General features: G+C 34.9%; 1 protein-coding gene across 6 annotated transcripts in view; it reads right to left on the bottom strand.

The window, feature by feature from the left end:
- The window catches only part of GPATCH2 (G-patch domain containing 2), a 169,716-nt gene that overhangs the window by 64,671 nt on the left and 79,165 nt on the right, over positions 1–25,880 (bottom strand). For all 6 annotated transcript variants that reach the window (XM_036865843.1, XM_036865869.1, XM_036865879.1 and 3 more), the window contains one exon: positions 9,729–9,796. In XM_036865843.1, coding sequence (XP_036721738.1) covers positions 9,729–9,796 — 68 coding nt within the window. The remainder of the gene's footprint in view (positions 1–9,728; positions 9,797–25,880) is intronic.

Raw genomic sequence — 25,880 nt, 5'->3', positions numbered from 1 at the left:
TGGAGCACGGGCTCTAGGTGCGCGGACTTCAGTAGTTGTGGCACATGGGCTCAGTAGTTGTGACTCGCGGGCTCTAGAGCACGGGCTCAGTAGTTGTGGCGCATGGGCTTAGTTGCTCTGCGGCATGTGGGATCTTCCCGGACCAGGGCTCGAACCTGTGTCCCCTGCATTGGCAGGCGGATTCTTAACCACTGCGCCACCAAGGAAGCCCCAACATTTTTTAAAACTAGGTAGTCATATATTAATTTTATTTTGCAGATTTTAATATTTGTATTTTCAAAAAGTGAACAGAATAATTAAATGTGAGTTTCAAAACTTAACATGATATTTTTACTCAGAAATTAGATACTAATTTCTCGGCTTTAGTTGGATTGAGGTTCTTGTCACATTTTGTGTAACTCTCTATGGTTATTTTAATGAATATTTCATTTATTTGCATTATATTTCCCATTAAAAGAAAACTATCACATATTAACAATTGGACTTTAAGAAGAGAAACACATGTTCCAAGGAAATAATTATCAGATGGAATATAAAACAATTAGTACAGTGAAAATAATCACATTTTCATAATTATGACACTCTATAAGGCTTCTCAATATCTGTACAGAGCACGGGTTAGTCTACCTTTAAAACCAAGACTCCATAATCTAACTTGTGCTCAGCAAAGTTGGCTGCTCACCAAATTTCTACAAGTAATTTTATTTTATAATTGAAATTATTGTAAGATATCTTCTTTAGAGAAACTCTTCACATTTTAATGACCTACTTCCGCTTTCTCATATACTGCGCTGAAAACTTTCAGTGAGGTGAGTTTTTCCGCACTGAGCACCATGCTGGGTATTGCTCTAATGACTCTAAAACCATCCTTTTCCATCCCTCAGCTCAGCAGTTCTGTTTCTTCGATTAGACTTTTCCAAGCTGCCCTACACTAAACTTTATTAACCACGCGACCATAGGAACTGAAAATTCCTAAATGTTATTGCATTAGAACCTGTAAAATATTTCCCCTTATTTATTAAAAATAAAATTCTTGAAATTCTATGAAGTAAAATTATTTTAAGTATTCCTATGTCAGATTATTTTTTGTAGTTGATCTTCCAAAGCAAAACAAATATTGACTTAGAGGAATCATTCACTGAAAATAGTAGTTGTTGCCTACTATCCAATTAGAAGTTTCTAAATATTTAATAATTGAATGACTATTTTAGCCATTCTTACAGTTCTGCATTCTGAGGTAAGTGCAGCAAGGATTACACAAAACCACAGTTCATCTACGCTTTCCCTATACTCTTGTGCAAGTATCAGGAAGAGGGGGTCTTCTCCTCATCACTGTCCAGTAGTGGAACTTGATAACCTTGACCCCAGAGCCAGTGATTTTTGATGTGTGCATTGTATTGTATAGTATGAGAAATTTAAGAACAAGAAAAAGCTTCCATCCTTGGCAAATTCATGGTTCATTAGAGGAATAAGGTATGCATATAATAACTACAGTCTAGAGAATAACATGACAAATACTATAATCAAGTAGAAATAAAGACCCAAAGGGAGAATATAGAAGGTATCAAGAATTGCTGGTTGAAATTTGGGGGAAAAAAACAAAGATTCCTTAAAGGAGGTTGTAGCAGATACTGTTATTGCCTCCTCAATAGCTGTGCAACTGTCTACTTCCAGACTTCCAGTTATGTGAGTACACTAAACAGCTCTCTGTTTAAACCATTATTTGTAGGATATTCCGTTATTTGTTCCTGACTGGAGTCTACACAAGAGTGGTCTTCAACCATTTTTGAGCACATATTGCCTGAAACAGTTATGAAAATATCCTCCCTTTGCATATTTTTATGTAGACATCTAAAATTTTCATCATAATTTAAATATTTGCAAAGGATTCATTTTCTATTAATTTTATATATTGATATTTCAAAGTAAAATAAACTGAACCACTCTTTTGAATATATACACTGGAATCTAAATATCATTGTGCTTTTATATTAGCCATCGGTCCATTAAAAAAAGATATCAGGATAGGCACGTCTTTAAAAGTTGAAAATTTTACATGGCTTATTTTTCTCCTTGAATCCCTTCAATTTACAATTCACTCGTTCACAGAAGTTTATCCTAATGTAATATAATTTTATACTTGAAAGCCTTTTATTAGTTATCCTATTATAGTCTTCTGCAACAAAAATGTGTGTGTGTATCTATATAACATTCATACATATGTATATAAATACACATATAACCTTTCCTTAAGGATCTGTGACTATAAAACTAGAGTAAAAATTATTTTGAAAAGTTTATGTTAGTCAATGCTAATAATAATTGTTAGTTAATAACCATCAGTTACTTAAGATCTGAAATAGTTTTTATTGGTACTCAACTAAACCAACATAAATACATTTTGATAATAGTAAACATAAAAATAAAATTTTATTAGAAAGCTATCATTAACAAGTTTTCCCCCAAATTAGTTCATATATCCATTGATGAATATTACCATTAGCATCAATTCTACTGTTATTTTTAACAATTTGAGTGCTCAGGAACCTTGTTCACACAAATTGATAAACGGAAATAAAAGGAATTTGGGGGTTTTCCCTGGTGGCGCAGTGGTTGAGAATCTGCCTGCCAATGCAGGGGACACGGGTTCGAGCCCTGGTCTGGGAGGATCCCACATGCCGCGGAGCATCTAGGCCCGTGAGCCACAACTACTGAGCCTGCGCGTCTGGAGCCTGTGCTCCGCAACAAGAGAGGCCACAACAGTGAGAGGCCCGCGCACCGCGATGAAGAGTGGCCCCCGCTTGCCGCAACTAGAGAAAGCCCTCGCACAGAAACGAAGACCCAACACAGCCATAAATAAATACATAAATAAATAAATTTAAAATAATAACATTTATTAAAAAAAAAGGAATTTGGTTAGAACCAACACTTGATTATTGAACTCTTTCAGAGTTTTATGCCAAAAAATATCACACACAATGATTTCAAGATTAAGCAGTATTTTTAATAATCTACCAGATGCTGAAAACAAAGAATTAGTAACTACCTAAATTGCATAAAGCTTTGTGACTTAATCATTTGATTTAATCTGCCAACATCAATATCAGTACAATATGAACGACCCCCTGTTTGGAACCCAAGAGGATTTTACACTACAGGGAAATGTGCCAAGATAAGATCAGAACTGAGAGGGCATCTTTTTTTTCTAAAGTGGAAGAAAGGCAATTTTAAGACTCCCACCTGAGGGAAGGGCCCCCAAAGCACCCAGCTCTGAGACTCAAAGGACTGCAAAGAAAGAAGCAGTTCTTAATGGGCACGTGAGCACTCTCTGCGGCTATCCCTCAAGGTTCAGCCCAGAGGGAGCAGGATGTTTGCCTAGAAACGTCCATCTCCCAGTCTTTTCCTGGAAGGCAAAGGTTTGACGGCAAACCTTACAAGCTGCCGTCTGAGGTTCTAGAGTCTAACTGAGGATGCATCCAGGGGCTGGCTGCGATCCTCCTCAGAGTCCAGTGGGCTGGGGGCACTTCCCCCGCCTTCTCACTCCTGCTCGCTGGAACAATAAAACCAGGCTGCTAGCTTGTACACATGTCTGGTGCCCCAGCTTTTGCAGCTGCCACCTGAGGGACAGGCCCTGGATCTCCTGGCTCTGACAGCCAGTGGAGCTTGCATTCACCAGTCCCACAGGACTACAGCAAACAAAGAAGCAGTTTTTAAACAGACACAGGAACAATGCCCCCTCATGGCAATACACCTAAGCTCAGTGTAGAGTGAGCAGGCAAAACACCCATCTTTGTTCTCCCTGGAAGGGGCTTAACTACATACTTTCCCAGCTGTTACAACTGATCACATAAAAATACTAAGGATCAGAAGAAACTACTATAAGCAATTATATTCCAACAAATCAGATAACCTAGAAGAAATGAAGAAATTCCTAGAAACATAAAATTTACCAAAACTGAAATCATGAAGAAACAGAAAATCTAAAAAGACCAATTACTAGGAAGCAGATTGAACCAGTAATCGAAAACTATGCAAAAAAAAAAAAAAAGTCCAGGACCAGATCACTTCACTGGTGAATTCCATGAAATATTTAAAGAAAAATTAATACCAATCCTTCTCAAAGTCTTCCAAAAAATCAAAGAGGAGGGAACACTTTCAAACTCATTTTATGAGGCCAGCATTATATCCTGATACCAAAGCCAGAGAAGGATTCTACAAGAAAAGAAAATTACAGGCCAATATTCCTGATAAACATAGAAAAATCTTCAACAAAGTACTAGCAAAACAAATTCAACAGGGTCATACACAATGATCAAGTGGGATTTATTCCAGGGATGCAAGGATAGTTCAACAACCACTAATTAATAAATGTGATACTTCAAATTAACCAAATGAAGGATAAAAGTCATGTGATCATCTTAATAGATGCATAAAAAGCAAATGATAAAATTCAACATCTTTTCATGACAAAAACTCTCAACAAATAGAAGGAATGAATGTACCTCAACATGGTAAAGGCCATATATGACAAGCCCACAGCTAACATCATAGTCAATGGTAAAAAGCTGAAAGCTTTTCCTCTTAGATTAGGAAAAGGACAAGGATGGCTACTACTCTTGTCACTTCTATTCAACAGATATTGGAGGTCCTAGCCAGAGAAATTAGGCAAGAAAAAGAAAGTAAAAACATCCATACCAGAGAGGAAGAAGTAAAATTGTCTCTATTTGCAGATGACCTGATAGTACACATAGAAAATCCTAAAGACTCCACCAAAAAGCTATTAGAACAAATGAACAAGTTCAGTAAAGCTATAGGACACAAAATCAATATACAAAAGTTGGCTGTGTTTGGATACACTAACAACAAAATATCACAAAGAGAAGTTATGAAAACAATCCCATATACAATAGCATCAAAAATAATAAAATATTTAGGAATAAATTTAACCAAAGAGGTGAAACATCTATACACCAAAAACTATAAAACACTGATGGAAGAAGACACAAATAAATGGAAAGAGATTTTGTATTCATGAATAGGAACAATTAATATTGCTAAAATATCTATACTATGCACAGATATCCATACAATCCACAGAGCGAAGGGAATCATAAAAATTCCAATGTCATTTTTCACAGAAATAGAAAACAAATCCTAAAATTTGTATGGAGCCATAAAATACCCTAAATAGCCAAAGCAACCTTGATAAAGAGGAGCAAACCTGGAGCTATCACACTTCCTGATTTCAAACTATCTTCAAAAATACATACTAAATATATATATATTACAGTATAGCAATCAAAAAAGTATGGTATTGGTTAAAAACAGACACATAGATCAATGGAACAAAATAGAGAGCCCAGAAATAAACCCATGCATATATGGTCAATTAATATGCACACACACAATGGAATATTATTCAGCCTTAAAAGGAAGGAAATCCTGCCATTTGTGACAACATGGATGAACCTGGAGGGCATTATGCTAGGTGAAGTAAGCCAGACAGAAAAAGATAAATAGTGCTGATATCATTTATATGTGGAATCTTAAAAAAAAAAAAGAAAAAAGTTGAACTTCTAGAAACACAGTAGAATCGTGGTTGACAGGGGCTGAGGTGGGGAGTGGGGTGGAGGAGCTAGGGAGAGGCTGATAAAAGGGCACAAACTTTCAGTTACAAGACGAATAAAGCCTGAGGATCTAATGTACATTAATGACAACTATAATTAACAATATTGTATTGTATGCTTGAAAGTTAAGAGAGTAGATCTTAAATGTTCTCACCAAAAAACAAAAAAAAAAGTAAATATGTGAGCTGATGAATGTGTTAATTCGATGGTGGGAATCTTTTTACAACGTGTGTGTGAATATGTATATAAATATATATAAAATTATCGTGTTGCACACTTTAAATATTCTACAAGTTTTTATTTGTCAATTATACCTCAATAAAGCTGAAGGGAAAAAAAAAAAAAAAGAAATGAGTTGGAAAAACTGTGCAGCACCCTGGAAGGGCATCTGAGGTAATGAACATATCAGCTGTGATCTTACATATAAATAACAAGAAGGGTCCTCCAAGAAAGCAGAAAAGGACTGCTTGCCAAATTGGACGTATATCAAGTGCTTCCTTTACCGAATAGGAGCTTTTGTTGAAATAGCCTGCATTCTCCACAATTCTACATTTTATATGCAGTCACCTTTAATTTATGCTACATACAACATACTACAAGGAGCCATAGCCAGATCTGATGAAAGCTTCATGTCACTCAGAGGTCCCGGATGAGATTTTGAGACAGATGATGTAACTGGATGAGACTCTGAAGTGGTCTTCTTTGGGAAAGGCAGGAAAGGTATTTCACACAGTATGTATGTATGGAGTGAAGACTGTGTATGGATGTTGAAAAGTCAGTGAGCTGAGTACGACAAATTTTGTTAGCAGCTACTCAATGGATAGTATCCTCTTCTTATCCTTATTTTGTTAGGGGCCACTATGTGCCAGACTCAAGTAACCTATCATGACTGATCTAAACCTTTGCTAGACACTTACATTCCTAAACTCGCTTGCAACTATGGGGGACCAAGTAACCCAGTTCTGGTCAATGAGAATTAAGGGAAGGTGGGTGAGTGATTTTTGAAAATAATTTTGTTTCTTGAGGAAAGCTGCTTGTACTGTCCTTCCCTCTTCTTCCTGCCTTGAATGCAGACATGATATGTGGAACCATAGGTGCCATCTTGAGACTATGAGGCAGTAAATCTGAAGACATATAAGAAAAAAAGACCAGGAAGATGCTATGTGTTGAAATGTGTCCCCCCCCACCAAAGATATGTTGGAGTCCTAACCCCTAGTACTGTAAAATGTGACCTTATTTTGAAATAGGGTATTTACAGAGGTAATCAAGTTAAAATGAGGTCACTAGGGTGGGCCCTAATTCAATTTGACCTTATAAAATGTTATTATATATCTGTATCTGTGTCATTATAAAAAGCAGAAAGTTGGACACAGATACAGACACCGGGCAAAGGCAATGGGAAGATGAAGGCAGAGACCGGGTTGATGCAGCAGAAGTCAAGGAACAGCAAAGATTGCCAGCAAACCACAAGTGAGGGGGGGGTCAAGGAACAGATTCTCCCTCAGGGCCCTCGGAAGGAACCAACCCTGCTGATACCCTGATCTTGGACTTCCAGTCTTCAGAAATGTGAGACAGCCAAAGCACTCTTAAGGAAGAAGAGCAAAGCTTGGAGGTGTCATGCTCCCTGATTTCAAACTATACTACAAAGCTATAGTAATCAAAACAGTACAGTACTGGCACAAAAAAAGATACACAGACCAAGGGAACAGAATAGAGAGCCCAGAAATGAACCCACACTTATATGGGTGATTAGTCTATGACAAAGGAGGCAAGAACATACAATGGGGGAAAGACAGCTTCTTCAATAAATGAAACTAATATAATATTGTATGTTACCTATACTTCAATAACAAGTATTTTAAGAATATAGAAAATTAAAGGGAGAGTGCAAGAATGCAAGAGGAATTTTATTCTGCAATGAAATAAAAGAAAAAGTATGGAAAAAGAAAAGAGTTATGAGACAATACATTTGTTGTTTAAGTCACCCAGTTTGTGATACTTTGTTACTGTAGCTCTAGGACACAAATACAGGTGATGAAGCAGAAAAAGAGAAATAGTCTGGCCCTTGATAGTATCCTTAAGCTTAGTAGCAAGCCCTAGAGCCACCTTCCTTCTAACTTCTCGTGAAAAGAAAAACCAAACCTTTTGGTCTGAGCTAGCATTAGTTTCATACTCTGTTACTTGCACCTAGTACATCCTGAAAAATATAATAGATGACTTTTCAATCAGTCTTGAATAATAAACAGGGTTTTGACAGATATGGATAGGAGGAGATGAATGAGCAAAGTCACTGGCTAAAGGGGCCAGTGCAGCAGAGGTTCTATTCAGGGCACAGAGGTAGACAGCTGGACCACTGGTGTTAGGAGGAAGAGATAATGGATAACAAAGTGGAAACGTTACTGGAGCCAGATTGTGGAAGGTGTTTAACGATATGCTAAGGTTTGTCTACTGTCAAGAGGCAATCAATACTGGAAGTTTTAATAGGAAAATAAAAGGATCAGAACTGAACTTGAATAGTAGAAGTAAGTAGTATGTACTGAAATAGTGAGAGAGTAGAGACAAAAAGATCCATATAAAAGATAACAGAGCTGTAATTAAAATAATGGAGGAGGATGTGGGAAAGAGGAGGTCAGAATGAGATACTAAAAAAAGTGGACGGCACGAGGTAGTAAAATGACCGTTTTAGTCCCGAGTGTTGAGAGAATTGTAATCAAACACATTGGGATGACTTGGGAAGCTCTAAAAACGGTGGCATCTAAGTTCCAGCCCCAGAAACTCTGATTTATGGGGAGATGGGTGTGGAAGGGTTGTTGGGATATTTCAATGAGGGTCATACCGGCTAATTTCAGAAGCAATACTCAACTGACATTATTGCATTTGTCCTCGTTTAAATACAAACTTTTATGTCTTCACTCACTCAACAACTGGCACTGGATTACGATGGTGATAGAGATTGTTTGCCCTCAGAGCATTTATAATCTTTACCAAATGAGAGTTTTGGCTTAAATATAGCTCTAAATCTACTTTCTTGAGTATTAGTTTTCTATCAGAACAGAAAATCAAGATGAAAACATACAAATCTTCTGGTGGTCATTATGAGATAAAGAATGCTTTATCCATTTTTTTTTTTCTTCTGTTTGAGTGAAAAAAGAGAGAAGGTCTTTTATGGGATAAGAAAACAATGAGTAAGATAAGCTATTAAGAGGGAACGTTGTGATATCATAAGCTATAGAAGTAAATATATAAAAATAATCTATATAGATAATATTTTATATCATATAAATTATACTCATATTAATATTTATAAATTAAGCTACATCTGAACAATAATTTCTGCTTTATATTTGTTAAAAAGTAGATTTAAAATACAGGACCTAATGGGTCCTAATATAATTGTTTTCCAGAAAAAATTCATTCAATAATTAATTCATATCGTTCCATACTTTAATGGTCTTTCTCAAGTTCAACCAGCTTCATAGGAGACACATGGTATTGAGCCAAAATACACAACTTATTTCAGGTTTTCCAACAAAGATGTATTTAGAAATAGAATTAGCACCTAGAAATTCACTCCATAACTCACCAAGCCACAGCTCTACTTTTTTGGAGTTATCTAGTAAATTAGTCTCTTCCTTTTGTTGCTAAATGCAAATACTTTCTGGTCCCATCACAGCTCATGCTGGACAGGAGCAGAGGGTAGAGAATTAATGAGGAAAAGACTCACTCTTCATTTCAGTACCTTAGAAAGGGCTGTAGAAGGAAGGAAGTGAGGATGGATGAGTCGAGGGAGAGCTTGATATTACTGAATGTAATGAAAATTTAAATGCTTTGAGATAATCTTATGTATGACTTTCAGTAACACGTGAATTTCAAATTCTATTGCAAGTAAAATAAAAGAATGATTACTTAAAAACTTTTCTTTAAATTTCTGTCGTGGGTTTCATTTAAATTGTTCTTGGACTACTGTCCTTGGTATATGATGTTTACTCTTTTATAAGACAGACTTAAATTGAACCACCTTTACTAGCAATAGCTACCAATTTCCCAAAAGAAAGAAACAGAATAGCCCAACAAGATTATACAAATACCATGCATACTCACTCATGGTGATGAGAATCTGGGGAAAAGTGAACCATTCTCTTGTTACTGACTGGGCCAGGAGTGGTCACCTGAAAGGAGATTTAAAACCAAAAATAGGTCACAGTTGAGTGTGTAAAAAGGCAGTGAATAATAGGGATGTTTTCATTTGAGGACATCCACTCTGAAATGGAGAATATAACGATTCTCAAAATCTAAGACACAACTGCATGGACCAGAAGATACTTTAATTACTGCTAACAACGTGCTATTTGTTTTAGTCTAGCATAGTTCCTCGGCTAGAATTTTAAGACTATTTAAAAAGTACCTTCATAACAGAAAAAAAAATTTTTCTTAAGAACTAGACCACGGACTCTCATTTCCAAATACTGTACAACTGCAAATATATTTAACTGTATATTAAAAAAGGTTTATTAGATTAGTGCTGAGAAGATGATATTTCCTAGGACCAACATGTTTGTAGTTAACCCCTAAATGTAAATAACATGTATTATAATGCACACATTTTAAATGCATACAAATTAGGAGTTTGGGATTAAACTATACTCACTACTATATATAAAATAGATAAGCAACAAGGACCAGCTGTATAGCACAGGGAAATATATTCATTATCTTGTAATAACCTAAAATGAAAAAGAATATATACATATATATATATGTATAACTGAATCACTTTGCTGTATATCTGAAACTAACACAACATTGTAAATCAACTGTACTTCAAAAAAAATGCATACAAAGACTTAAGTCAAGGAAGTAGTGAGTAGTCCTTTTTATAGTTTTCCCATAAAGTTAGGAATTGTTTGTGTATTTACATAGAACAAAATGTAATTTCACTTAAGAGAAAAAATTTTATTCCTTTATTTCTAAATCAAATTAAAAAGCTGATAAAGAATTCAAGGTTCAACTTTTTTGACATTGCAAGCTATTCCCATTTTTAAAGAAAATGTCACAACTTTCCTATCCTATAGAGGGTTCTCAACGGGAACATAAACACAGCATGAATCCACCATCACAACTGATGAGACATAAACTGACAGCAAAAGGCTTTACATTATGCTCTGCTATATTAAAAAAAAAAATCCCTCTGTAATTATAGAAGTGCCACTTGACGTATAGAATCCAAAAAGGCATGATGAGGCAACAAATGCCCCTCAGAAGAAATGAACATTTTCAAAAATGTATTTTGTCTCGTATCAATTGGGTAACATGGGTGCCAGCACATACTGAAACTCTAAGAAATGCAAATATTGCAAATGTGCACAGATGATGACATTAATAACCCTATGGTTTGAGCACCACAGGTAAACATGTGGCTCAACTCCAGGACTACATCTTGCATTCATCTCAAAATGAGGTTTTCATGCTATTCCAGTGGGTAACCCTGGAATATAGTAATCCATTTTCTACACAGTGGCTATGAGAAAAGCCGACTGCGCCTATGTCATGCTTTGTTAGAGGTTCATGATCACATTATCTCATGGTGGACCTGACACTTTTATTCAGTTTACAGTATGTTCTATGTACAGGCAACTTATTTCCTTTGCCAGGGCTGCTGACAACCTTTTCCACACTATATTAATCTTGTTTACTGACTTTATCTTGGTACAAATATCAGAAAACTGAACTTTTTATCTCAGAGAAAGAATAAACAAAGTGTTGACAGAAGCAGAAGCTATTTTCAGGGCTAAAATTGCTTGTTTACCTGCAGCTATACTTATGGAAAAATGTTTAAGTCTTGCTCTGGCTTGAAATACGTAATCTGAAATTTAATAAATGAAGAAATTTCACATATACCCATGTGATAAATTGCCTGATGAAAACAATGCAACTGAGTACAACAAAACAGAATTTATAACTAATTTATACCACAATACATATGTAAGCTTTCAATCTAGTCAGAAATAATCATACTATGTATTTCTCAGAAATCATATATAGAAACTATAAGCTCAATTCAATTGCTGTAAATAACTCACAAAAGATTTACAATATCAAATGTAGATGTTTAAATGACTCTACATATTTACCTAGTACATGGCCCTTTTTTTTTAAAAAAGAGGTGAATATCCTTGACTGTTATTTCAAGTCAATTTTGGTTTTACTTTTAAAGATATGTAACGAGGCATAATTTAGAATTTTTTTAATGAAATAAAGAAACACTGAGATCCATACATGATGATCTTCTTAGGGTCAATGACACTGGTCTGCCTCAGGAGTAAACTATTCTAACAACAGGAATCTTTTGCTACTTTAGTGACTAGACATGCTTACCAAAAATCTGAGGGTAAGATCTTAGTATAGAATTCAGCTTATGGAAATCAGGGCTATACTGGAGTTTCAGTGTTTTTTAAACTTGAAAACATGTATTTAATATGATTGATTATTAGTAGATACTTCAAAGAATTATAAAATGTCAAGAAACATTCTTACAGAATTCTTCCTAAAAATTTATAATTCGGGGTTAATCTTTCTAAAAATAAAATGAAGCAACGTAAAACATCAGGTCAAAGTATTAATTTCTAGTAAATGATTAAGTATGGTGATTATTTTATTCTCCAAAAAATATGCCTTCCAGGTATTCCAGAAATGTCTTAGAAAGAAATCACAAGTTAAAAAAAAAATCATAACTCTTTAAATATCCCATAAGATATTCATGTTGTAAAAGTTATTTGTTAGAAAAAGTAGATTTTATTTCACAAGGTCAGATAGGAAACAGGTATTCTGTTCTTCATGAGAAATAGTATCTCCCCAATCCAATTCTTGTTATTTGTTAAAACTCTGGAAACAATCTTTTATATAATTAGCCAATATTTACTGATAAGAATCTTAAACATCACACTATATGCCCTGAATTTTTATGATTCATTTGTTAAATATTACTACATCAATAGTGACTACAATCCTAAATAAAGTAGGCATATTTCTTTTCAGTATCTATGTTTATTATGCAAATTATTAAATTAAAACAATAAACTCAAAGCTAGATAGGAATGAATGGTCTCTGGATAGCATAGCGTTTATGTCAACTTCTGGCCTTACTAGATTGTGAAATAGACTATAATGCTAAAAGATCACATGGATCTCAGTTTTTACTATTGTTATTTACAATCAAGTTATCAACCTTAGAAAATCAGAAATGTAGTAGTTACTAGATGAAAACTTAATAACAGCTGTACAAGTACCACTATCAAAATTCATAAGGTCAATACGTACCAATATAAGGGAAATTTAGCCAAATGATTTCAATGACAAAATATCTTTCTCAGTTTTATTAGATACATTAAAAGAAATTTCTTATTTTTTCTATCACTGATTTATCAACACTGATTTTATGACTTTCCTTCAAAGATAGACAGAACAGTTGGTTTTATATCTCATTTTCACTTTGTTATTGTTACCAAACCCACTGCATCTCATCCCATTCTTCTATAATTAGATGGTTGAATGAACTACTTCCCATATTAGGTAAACTTATCTGAGACACAATGGTCTTATGAGATTAATAATGAGTTTGTTCAACATGAATGATATCCTACTTATGATCTCAATGAATAAGATTCCTTCTATAAGTTCAGGAGATGTTATGTCTCCATAGAAGCACAAGAAACCATCATCCTTTCTTCTCTGCCTCTAGTAGCGCCATTGTCCTCCAACTTTTCTCTCACTTACAATTATATTTTGCTTTCCAAATGCTATTCTGCTTCAGTGCCTACACTGACAAACACTTAGGGTGGCAGGCTGCCATTCAAAAGAAGGCCTTTCAGTTGTGTGAGAACTGGTCAATCAAATCCGCCCGGCCTCCAGGCTACAGCGAGACATTGTCTGAGCCTCCCTGCCAGTTTGTCAAGACCCAGAAGCTTCCTGCTTCTCTAAGGGCCATTATTAATTTGACTCAACTTCTCTGAAGAAAGAAACAAGCCTTTAAAGTTTAGCAGGTTCTGCATGAAGGCCCCCCCCCGGTACATTCAATAAATGTGTCAGTCAAATATATGTGACAGATATTAAGGAAAACAACTCAACAGCAAGAGGCTTAAAAATAGGACTTTAAACCCTGGGGGTAAGAAGTAAGGAAAGGAAAGCAAAGAGGTGGAAGAAAACTTACTATCGTTGCTAGTCTATACATTATCTTCATTTAAAAACAAGCCCAAGAAAATCATATTCTAAATGTTTTGCAATAGTTGATTTTAATTAATAGCTGTTAAATGAATGTGTATAATGTCAATCTTTTAATCACATACAGAAGAATGAAGAAAGATTCTCCAAAAGTATTTCAAATGAGGGCACCTGAGTTTACATCAGTGTTCTAAAAATGTGGTACAAGATAGTTGGGAGAATGAACAAAATATTTCATTGTGTCACCTGTTCTCATATATAATATTACATAATGGTCACGATTCACAAAAGGCACAATTTATTTGGGGATGGAAAGCATTCAAGAAAATAACATTAGAATTACTTCTAAAACAACATACAAAAAAGTAGAAATTACTTTAGAATTACTTTTAAAGCAAATACAAAAAAGTAACAATTCAGGTAGCATAAATGGATATCATTTATATGATTAAAGGGAAACAAAGTAGTTATCTGATTTAAGAGGAATAAGGTGGGCAGAAGGGAGTTGTGTGCAGTTTCTCTCTCCCTGCTCCAATCCATCTTAGCAACTTGCCAAACTCAACTTTCTAAATTGCTGCTTTTCAACATGTCAGTTTTCTCATGCCAGAGCCATCCAGAGCTCCACACTGAAAGCAAAATTAAAACTAATGAGAAATGCATTTGAAGCCCTCTCTAATCTCATCCCTGCTTTCCACTCTGATCCTTCTCTCCAGCTCCTCATGCAGTAGTTGATTGTTCCTTGTTCTAAACCCCAAACTGCTCTACTTGATACAATTCAACAAATATTTACTAGTTACCTATTGTGTATATAAAATCATGCTTAACTTTACTATATAATGAGTGGTATACGGCTCCCATTCAGTTGGGTGACTTTAGTTATATCGTTACATTGATTGTTACATTGATTTAGTTATATTGTTACAAAGATTACTAATCTTTTTTACATAATGATAAAGTTCTGTGTTAAGGGACCCCTCTAATTCCAAGGTGTTTTTTTGTTTTGTTTTGTTTTTTTTAAAGAAAGAAAGATCAGTAAATAATTCATGTGCTAATCCATATTTTACCTTCATTTGTCTAGACGGCTATTAAAGTAAATGTGAAATTATACGGGTGACTATGAAGAATCCTCTTCACTGGCTATAAGAAACTAAAAAATAATAGGTGCATGCAGAATGCCTGATGTGTGCCAGGTAAGGTGTTGGATCTGAGGGAGAGGTCAGTGTAATAAGTCCTTACCTATGAGGAGTTCCAGCTTTGGACAATGTCCTCCTGGAAGGAATATTCAGGAAGGAAGATAATCCATTTCTGAGGACAACTGAATTACCTGAGGTTTCAAAAGTTGTTGTACTAAATTAATAAATTTGTACACTAGACTTTGGTTTTCTAACCAAGAAAATGCCTCAGAGTTTGGGATTTTATAAAATCTAATAACATAACAGAAAGATGTACTACGTTCTCATCATTATTCATATCTTTAAGTATACCAATATTCATAAACAATCTTGCTCTTATCAGCAGAGCTCACCCTGGTAAGATTTTAGGAGGAAAAAACCTCTTTTTAGGATCTATGCAGCATCTACTATTCACAGCCTTCATGTTATTTAAATTATATTGTAGTAGATGTTAACACAGTGAGTGAATCTGATGAATTTTACCTGGGTGTCAAGGTTAAAGGTTCCACATTGTTCCATTATACTTTTACTATGCAATTTTTAACCCTTCTTGGAAGGATGTAAGCATGAACAACCCAACAATAAAAGTGTGATAATGACTACCCATGACACATCAAGAATTAATACAATTTGTAGAAATATTTTTGTGATTAATGATGACACTCCTATTCTTTATCAGTCTTTCCTGCTTATAAGGTAAGTTTTCACAGGCAAGATGGCTAAAGTGAATAGACGTCATTATCCTCAAACACTAGATGAAGAAACTAACACCCACTGGGGTGAGGGCACATAACACCCAGATTACAAAGACTAAAAACAGAGCTAGATTTGAACCTACGTTGTTCTATCCACAATTTACTACGTTTCCCCTACAGGGGACCACACAAAGGAGACAATACACCAAAACAAGTGTTTTCTGTATTTGGGGATTTGCCACAGGAGATGCTGGCTTGAATCTAGAATACACTCTTGGAAAATCTTCAGCCTAGAAATATACATTCAAGGACATTCTGGTTTTTACTTGTAACTTCAGGGTAACCTACGGGGCTATTTTAAATATAGGCAAGAGTGAGCATGGCAGCTCAAACAGGGTTGTCAGCCCATGTTATGGAGAGACTAACAAGAATAACAAATGGCTCCACCGCTAGTCATTACAGGCAAAGTAGTAAAACAAATTTAAAAATCGCACTAGAGAGGAGTAAACATTTCATGATGAGAATATGTGAGGAAACTTGGAAAATTTGAGAACTTGGACTCTTTTTTTCCTTCAAAAGCAGATAACAATGTAAATGTGAGATTACACCTGCAAGCCAGAAAGGTTTTATAAAGAATCAAAAAATCACAGGAAATAAAGCACAGAGAAGCACAAGGCTATCCTTTCAATTGAGGATTACGTTTTCTGGCAGGAAGCGTATGTGTCAAAGGGAAGATGCTAGGTGTCAGTATCACATGAAGTAGTGACTGAAGACAGACTTCAGGTAATCTGGAAGTAATCTTAGTACATTTTCAAGTAATAGCAGCACATATATCTCTTTAAAAGAATTCTCAGAATGCGAATTATGCTAAGCTGATAAAGGTGTGGAAATATACACACATACATATGTGTATATATATGACAACATTAGCAATTCTTCTATTTTCATTCTAAAATTAAACAATGTAATTGTTTTAAATCTTCACTTTAAACAGTCTTTTCCTAGTTAAAATAAGTCAGCATTAATAATTAAGAATTTAGAATTATTGGCTTATTAGAATAATAATACTTCTAATTATTAAGTGTATAAATTCTCATTTCTGGCCTACAAAATAATGAATGATCTAAATGTTTTAATAGAAAGATTAATCAGTACATAATTAAAAAACAAATACAGCAACAATTTTTTTTTTCTCACGACTCCACGGTAATTTTTTTTTTTTTTTTTTTTTGAGTAAGGAACTAAAAATTAACCAGCTCGGAATGATGGTCAATAGTGATTAAGGAAAGAGTTTCACTTTGCCATCCAGTTTTACTAGCAAGCTGTGAGTGGCCTCTGCTGGCTGACCAAAGCCTTCTTAAATCACTCATTCATGATGCTTGCAATACCATAGGCTTCAAGAAAATAAGGATAGGTCCACATACGTTTATACAAAATCCATTGTGCATAAAGATCTGCCTTTTATAAGAGTAAATGCCAAAGTAATAAACAAAATGTGCACAAGATGGTGTAAAAAACTTTATAATCTCATCCCACTGCAACATACTTAGATTATACTCCAAATCTATACATCTTCTAAAATTTGAATTTAGAAGCCATAGGAGTGTGAATGTGGATTATCTTATTCAATTCACATCAAGCAATTCACATCTACATTTAAAAATAAGCATTTTCCGGAGGTTCATTTTACACACATACACACATATACACAAACACACAGACCTTTTCTCAAAATTAAGTGTATAATGCAGGGAAATGCAAAGAAAGACTGAAATAAAAATCTTTTAAACAATTAGTGATATAAAAAAGGCATTAACATTTTATATGATGGTTTATGAAGATACTAGCCAGGAAACACAGTAAAGCAAAACAATTTTAAAGATTTCTAGATTATTGTACCCCTGTTTGGGCAGAAGTAATTTTATATTCAAAACTTAAAATTGCAATTAAGAAGTTGAAACCTTACTAGTATTAGGTTATGTTAATTTAGTAATCATAATAGAGACGAAAAAAAGTTTCCTTTTTTTTCTCAGCAGCTTTCTATTAATAAAAACCTCCTGTGCATTACAGAATCTGTGATTTTTAAATTTATCTATTTAAACATACCATTATATATGATTCTCTTCATACTCTACCCAGTCTATCCACTTAAAATATACCCCATTATCAAATATGCCTAATGCTGTCAAAAGGTGACTACATTTACTTTAAAAAGTTATTGTTCTCACATGTGACAATACTCCAGTATATTTCAACCCTCATTTCAGAATTCAGTCCCATTATCTTGCCTGCTCAAAAAAATGTTCACAGGGTTAGCTAGCTGACATATAAGATAACCCTCCATCTCACCAGACACCGTTGGGATATGACACACTGACCCACTGTAAGCCCTTATTATTAGCCTGAAATATATAGCACGTAATGCAGTTCCTGCCAGGGAATTTGTTTATAAAAATCCCTTTATCTCCCTGGACATTCATAACGCTTTTAAAAATAATGTTCAACTATTTAAAGAAATTTCAAACAACAAATAAAAATTCTAATGGATGTTTTGAAGCCTATCCTCCCATCTCTTGCAATTCTGCAGAAGCTTAAAAAAGAAGAAAAAAAAAGGGAGTCACATATACAGAAACTAGAAACTAGAAAGTGTTTCCTTCTTGGAGCTTACGTATACAGAGTCTATTATATAAAGAAGAGACTTAAAAAACAAAAAGGATGCTTAATAATTCCCACTCCTAATGAGAATTATAACACACTGAAAAGTTTGGTACATGTAAAAATAATTTTTTTTTTTTTTTGGTAGTAGAAGAGGTCAGGGGTAACATGGCAGTGAAGGTGATTATGATAATCAGCAAACACGACTGGTAAAGTAAAAAATCATTAAGATAGCTTTTTGAACAAAAATCCTACCACATACATTAAAAAATTTAGGAATATAAGCAGACTAGGAAAACTTTTCAGTGCTTAGTTATAAATTACTTAAATTATTCTGATACTTGGAAGACATGATCAACATTTCAGGAACTAAAATTGCTTTCTTTCCACATTAATTATTTGATAATTTATCACAACATTATCAGTGGTACATATGCCCTTTTGAATTGCGTGTTTTTTTAAATTTTTCAAATTGTTTTTATAAACTAGCTTATTTCTTCCTACCTTAAGCTGACAGTGATGTTGTATGGAATTTTAATTTACATCAAAAGAGAAAAATTACAGCTGGTTTCGACATTTAAAAGATTGCCTCTAAGAAGAGCAAGGATACACTGATAGTAATTTATAAGAAAAACGCTGATAGTCTCCACATTTAAAAACTGATTACCTTAATATGGTTTATATTTAGCAAATAAAACACTTAAGATAGTATATTCTACAAGCTGTTCTCCTTAAGCAAAGATGCAGGCAACCACCCAGTCTCGTGTAATGCAGTTCTGATTATTATACTGTTAATTGCACTAAAACATGTCTATAACTTTAAAAACAAAACCGCGTAACTGTGACTTGAGAGGAGAAGGAAAAAGATCACAACTACAAGCATATGCAAACTATTCTTTAAGGTTTGTATAAATGAGTGAATGAATTAATTAAAAACAAATCAAATATTAGTTAAGGATAACAGACTATCTTAGTATCTTACATACTATCTTTCTCAATGAATGGCTACACAAATCACAAATAATAACCCACAACTTTTAATATCCTTTGGCCAATATATATTTCGAGTAAAAAAATCACATAGTCAGACCCTCATAGCTGGGGGACAGTTGTTAGTAGAATTAGCTTTAAATTGAAAGAAGTAAATATCTAGCTAAACTCTGGTTGCATCATAAAATCAATCAGACAGCCAGAGATGGTCATGTGAGGTAAGGTCTGGCCAATAAGAAGTATGTCAATCACTGGGTGGAGCTTCTAAGGAAAGTTCTTTCAATGGGATTTACTAGCTGGCATGTACTTTGTGCCCTTCTTTGTACTTCAGGTTGCCCGGGATGCAGGCAACAACACCCATTTTTTTGACTAGCAGTGAAAGATCAAAAGAATCAAAGGTTTCCACCCTGCCATCCTTTATCTGGATAACAAAGCCATCAAATGTCTTCTCATGACATGAAGAAGAAACAAAGCAAAACACTCTTTCTTTCAAGACACCATTATTTGGGCATTTTGTTACATGCACCAAGTCCAATCCCTAATTAATAATAATAAAAGTAATAATGTTGATTGTATTCATTAAATTCTACCTTTATTCTTAAAACAAAACAAAACAAAACAAATCAAACAAAAAATACATGCCATTCAGTGGGTCAGGAATCCACAAAAAGAGAAGAGTTATTGAATATCTATTCTACACGCCCAGTACTCTGCTAAGTGCTATAGAAGATACTAAAGAATTGCATAATACAAACCCTGCTAGCTAATATGTTACAAACTCAAAATATATAAACCAATAAAGATGAAACAACCACTAAACTGTGTGCATTTAGTTACAACTGCAATAGCAGTTCGAAAAAGAGAAATTGTTAAAGCCTGACTTAGCACATGTGTTTTTTGGCAGAGAGACTTAAGGTGAGTGCTAGAAATGGGAAGAACTTAAGCTGATGGAAGGAGGGAAATTATATGCTAAACACAGGTACGAGGTGTGGATCAAAAGAGTATTTAGACTGAAAATGAAGAAGTAAGCCCAGCTAGAGCAGAAGTCTGACGGAAATAAAAGCTGGATAGGTAATAAAGTTTCAGAAATCTAGGAATTTGGTTCATTCTGTAAAATAGTCTATGTTCGAGTGTCCACAGATTGAGATAGAACGTCCTGACTAGTTGATACTGTCAGACTCCAGTAAGAAAAGGGTGCCTCATGGGGTTAGCACATGTAAGCTATTATATACAGGATGGATAAACAACAAGGTCCTACTACATAGCACAGAGAACTATATTCAATATCCTATGATAAACTATAATGGAAAAGAATATTAAAAAAAGAATGTATGTATCCGTATAACTGGATCACTTTGCTATACAGTGAAAATTAATACAACATTGTAAATCAACTATACTTCAATAAAAAAAATAAATGGTACAACCAAAAAAGAAAAGAAAAGGGTGCCTCAAATCAAAATAATAAAAAGAAACAAAAGAGGAGGTATTTTCATATTTTAAGTCGCTGTATTTTCACCTTCAGTAAATCCCAATCCCTGTCGCTTCTGGGTTCCTAGGATCAAGAGCCTGTGAGCTGCAAAAACAGTTTCCCCTACCTGCAGCATGAAGAGGCAAGCCCTTCTGCCAGTGATGGCTGGGCCTTGAGGCTCCTGCCTTCCCACTCTTGCAGAGCATGGAAAGGAGAACTGAGGCTGAAGTAGGGGGTAAGACGGAAGCCACGGTTCGAACTGCCCCCACTCATGTAGGGTAAAGTGAGGGGTAAGACCAGATAAGCATGGGGGAACCGAGGAATATCTGCTTAGCTCCGGCACAGCTGGTGAGGAGGCAGGTCTCCAACAGAGTCCCACATTTGAGTTGGCATTCTGCCCAAACTGGCACAGAAGTGGAAAGCTGCATTGGTGGAAGGAGGGGGCTAGATGGATAGCCTGAGAGAAGGGTACTGGTTCCCCATGGACTGAGTGTGCTAGGCAGGTGATCCAGGAGTTTTGGTAAACTAATGGGGGAGGGGCGGGCGGGACCAGTGGATGAGCGCAGTCTTGGGACCTAAAGAAGCACAGAGACTTGGAGATCAGAGACAAATGGCTGGAACGCATGGGCTTTGGTAATGGGTACCAGCATAGTTCCTCCAAACGCCAAACAGGACCAGACTTATACAAGTGAATGAGGTGCCTGCGTTCAGATCACAACAGCTAGACAGACCTCAGCAAGGACCAAAGAGTACTGCATGGGCAGTAGGACGATGCATGGACCAAAGCTAATCTTCTCCATGACCCCAAGGGCACATGAACTCCCTACTGCCTCTGGGAGAGAAGCAGATGGGAGGGGGAAAAGAAATGCAAGACCAAGCATTTGTTAGAAACAGACTTGATACTGAGATACGGTAATCGGCAAATCCGTTTCACTTCCCGACTCCTGCATCCCCACCCACACGCTCCTTCCCCACATCCAGTACTAATAAGTGGAAACTCACGAGAAATATCAAATGGAGTAAATAAAGAAGCTCCATTTTCTTTTGCCCAAGTATTAAACTTTTGCCCCACTACACTTACAAACTGACATCAACCCTTTAAATATACTCATGAATAGAAGAATTATCCTTACACTAGAATAGATGAAAATCTTTCTGTGTGATCCATAAGCAAGGAATAAAGCATTAAGTACTTTACTAGTTTAAGCTTTCTCACTATTTTACAGCAAAATTCCACGTAACGTATTATATTTTTCAATCTGCAGGTTACAAAATCAACTGTGACCAAAACATCACTTTTATAATAAGATTAGAACACAAAGCAATATGAAGTCCCATCAGTAATTCTTGCTGTCTGATGCACTGGTCACAATAGGATATATCATCCACAAGGTTTTAAAATAATAAATTAGAATTTATGATTTCATAAAATAGATTTCATCAATTTTCTCTTTTTCTCCAGTATAGAGTAGTTCTTAGGAGCTGAACATCATCATGATTAAAAGTATGGGGTATGAAGCCAGATGGCCTGGGTCCAAAGCCTGATTCCTCCACGTTTCAGCTCTATGACTGCTTTAACTTCCTCATCTATAAAACAGGGATGAAAGTAGTACCCATTTTATAGAGCTATTACGAGAATTAAATGAGATAATCTGTAAAACACATAGATCAGTATCTCGTAACTATCATCATTTGTATTAATTGTCTCAAGGTCTAATGCAAGATACAATCTCAATGATAAGATGACACAATAAATATTACAATAGATGTAAGCGAGAATAAGGAGGTTTTGTAGGATTGCTGGGAGTTGGGAGCAAGGAGGGTGTGTATGCAGGGCAATGGTGCAATTGAAGATGTTTACTACTGGGAGCATCAATCACTCTTTTCAGTGAATTACTTGAAACAACAGAGCAATTGTTTCTCACGAGCATATAGGAAATGCCGATACATATTTAATATACAAAACACATCAAATTATAAAGAAGAGTTACTTTACAAATTAAGTGAAAAACCACAAGGTAGCCAGTCTAAATCACAAAATTTAATTCAGTAATTTCCACAAAGACATTATTAGTGACTACATAAGCTGGTGCTTTTCTGATGCTTTTCAACTAGCGGAAAGGTCATGAGTTTAAATAGAGTTAAATATCTTATCTATAATAATGGTCCATAAATTGAATGTTTTATAGCTGATTTGCTGTTTTTGGCCAATTCTAAGGGCCTGAAGGAAACCTGAACTGGCAACTGGCAAACCATTTGAATTCATGCTATTAAAGTAATAAAGGGAATGCACCTCTTCCCATGCTCCAATTCAAACACACACACACACATACACACACACACACACACACACACACACACACACTGAATATTTAAGACTTTGTGCCAGGAATTGTCACTCATACTTCAAATTCATCCCAGCCTCTTACTTCAATTTTCTTTTATTTGCACTGTGCCTCTTATACTCTCCACCTATCCAAACCTTACCTACACATAAGGCTCAATTAGCGTATTCTTCATTTATATCAGCCTACGTTTTTCTCTTCTTTCTTTGAAATCATATTGCAATTATACAGAATTATACAATTTTGAACTTATTTGCTGTCTAGTCATTAGGAAGGTTTATTAGCCTAAATGGTAGCTTCTATGAGTACAGTAAATCCTTAATCAATGACTACTCTTAAAAAAAACAAAAACAAAAACAAAAAACCAGATGTATGAGCTTTGATAAGTCACTTTATGTCCGTGGCCCTCAATTTTCTAATCTGTTAAAAAAAAATTCAGTATTTTCTCTAAAATCCTTTACATCAAAGGCATTCTGTCATGCTAAGTTGAGTTCTTAGATCATTTTCCTAGAGATTAGAAAGAAAAGAAAAGGAGTCCTTTTTGGCCTTTTCTTTCTCTCTGAATTTCCTCAGCCCTTTGTTCATTCCATTAATAAAGCACTTACCTGGTCACATTGGATTAAGTACATGTCTACCCTGATAGATAGCAAATCCCTTGACAGTAGGGCTTGTTTCAATTAATCTTTGTACCTGGGGTTACTGAAGACAGTATCTGGCACATAGTAGGCATTCAATATATGTTTGCTAACTTGAAATTAATTAATTTAAGAGGTTTGGGATGGGCAAAGAATGTATAAGGCTATTTGCTTTGTACTGAACACAAACAAGTACTCTCTCTAAAAACCCTGTTCATTGCCTCCACACTACCTTCTCGCTGCCATAATATCTTGACATTACTCAAAATACTAAAATATAGGAAATAAAATAATCATCACCACCATACATGAAACTACTTCAAACAGAACAGTCAAATTCAGCAAAGTACAATTAAATCATTTAGGACTTAAATGTCCACTTAAATTAAACAAGAAAAAAAGGAAATGCTTAATTTGGTAAATAAAACTTTCCCACTAATTTAATAACTTGTATAATTTCAATAATTTCAAGTTGACAGTGACATAGGAATTTCATCCTTCAAGAATTTCGCCCTAATTAGAAAGTCTTCCCAAATAAAACTTGTCTTCAAAAAAACAAAATTTCACCTTGAAATTTATTTTTTTTAATTTCAAAAATTAAAAAAAAATTGAAAACTTAAAAAAACCCCAATAATCAGATTATAATACCTAAATACTTTACAGATTTATTTCTTTCAGACAAACACTGGATTATACTCACAAAGACTTTACTTCTCCCTCACCAGGACCCTCGAATTTCAGACTGTATAAAGATGAAACAAGTATAAAAGCATTATCTTAGTCCTACCTTTTCATCATAAAACAGATGGATTCTGCCTTAGATGGATTCGTGTAGGTATCAATCACTGAAAAGTCTACATCCTTTAAAAAAAATTGAACTAAAGAAATTTTGCAATATAATTTATTCAAGAGTCCCAAAAGGCATGTGATACAGTCATTCATGATTCTGTTGCAGTTCTAATGTGAATCACATGCATGGAGCAAGTTCACAACAAGAAAGCTGAGAATTCGTGTCTCCATGTTATCTCTAAATGTCATTACACCATTACCCATTACGACTTGCAGATTCTATAAATTTGGGGTTAATGTTACTAAAATAATATTTTTATGTGGTATGAAATTTATTTTGGTGGCAAATTTTACTTTAATAGTTTTATACTTTGGTTTTGTGTTTACAGAATCATTAATGGCCTAAGAGATACTTAATATTTTTAATTTTACTTTACTGGAATGGATTTTATAGGGAACATAATATGCTATGTTACATTTTTCCATTTGCAGTACACGAATGTCTCAGGACAAATCTCTTGCAGATATCAAGGGTCTACTGTAATTGTTTCCAGTCTGCGCACTGAAACTTAGCAAATGGGTCATACCCTGGCCTCTCCATTCTGACAGTGACTTGGGTTGGAGGGTTAATCACCACGAAGAGCAGAAGAGCTGAACCTGAAGCGTTAAGAAGCTGGGCATAAATCCTAACCCACATCGTATGCATTTTTACCAATTGGCTCTTCAGGTCACTATGGGCCAAGTCATGTCCATCATCACTATACTTAACAGTGCTGGACCCTAATTTTTCACATTGTTATGAAGCTATCCTATCAAAAAGCATGGGTATAGGGACAGATTCAAGCCCATGCCTTGTACTGAATGCCATCACCCCTTCCCTTATCAAATCACTTTCTAGAACTCTCTGCCCGTCTAAAGGCAGATCAGAAGGTTTATCAATGTGGACAACATATGCAGTTTGGGCAGTGAATGTGGTTATAGTGAGTGAATGGGTTAAAATTTAGAATTTTTGTGTGGTGAAAATTGAATAGTTCAATAGGTGAAAGTTAATTAAATCCATAATTCTACATAGGAAGACATTACTACAAACAGTTTTTTTCTTAGTAATTCAGAAAAAAAAAAATTGACAAGTGAGAGTTCAAGTATAATATAAAGGCCAATTTCAGAATGAGAAGCATCTCAATATTCCTCCAAAATGTAACCTCTATGTTGAAGAAATGGTTATTTCTCTCAGTAAAAGAATGATCATTAATTTTAAATCAGAGAATGGTTTATATTTTTAAA

This window comes from Balaenoptera musculus, chromosome 1, assembly GCF_009873245.2.
Source record: "Balaenoptera musculus isolate JJ_BM4_2016_0621 chromosome 1, mBalMus1.pri.v3, whole genome shotgun sequence".
In the NCBI taxonomy this organism is placed as follows: Eukaryota; Metazoa; Chordata; class Mammalia; order Artiodactyla; family Balaenopteridae; genus Balaenoptera; species Balaenoptera musculus.
The sequence above is the reverse complement of the archived record's forward strand: the minus strand, read 5'-3'. Positions and strand labels throughout refer to the sequence as shown.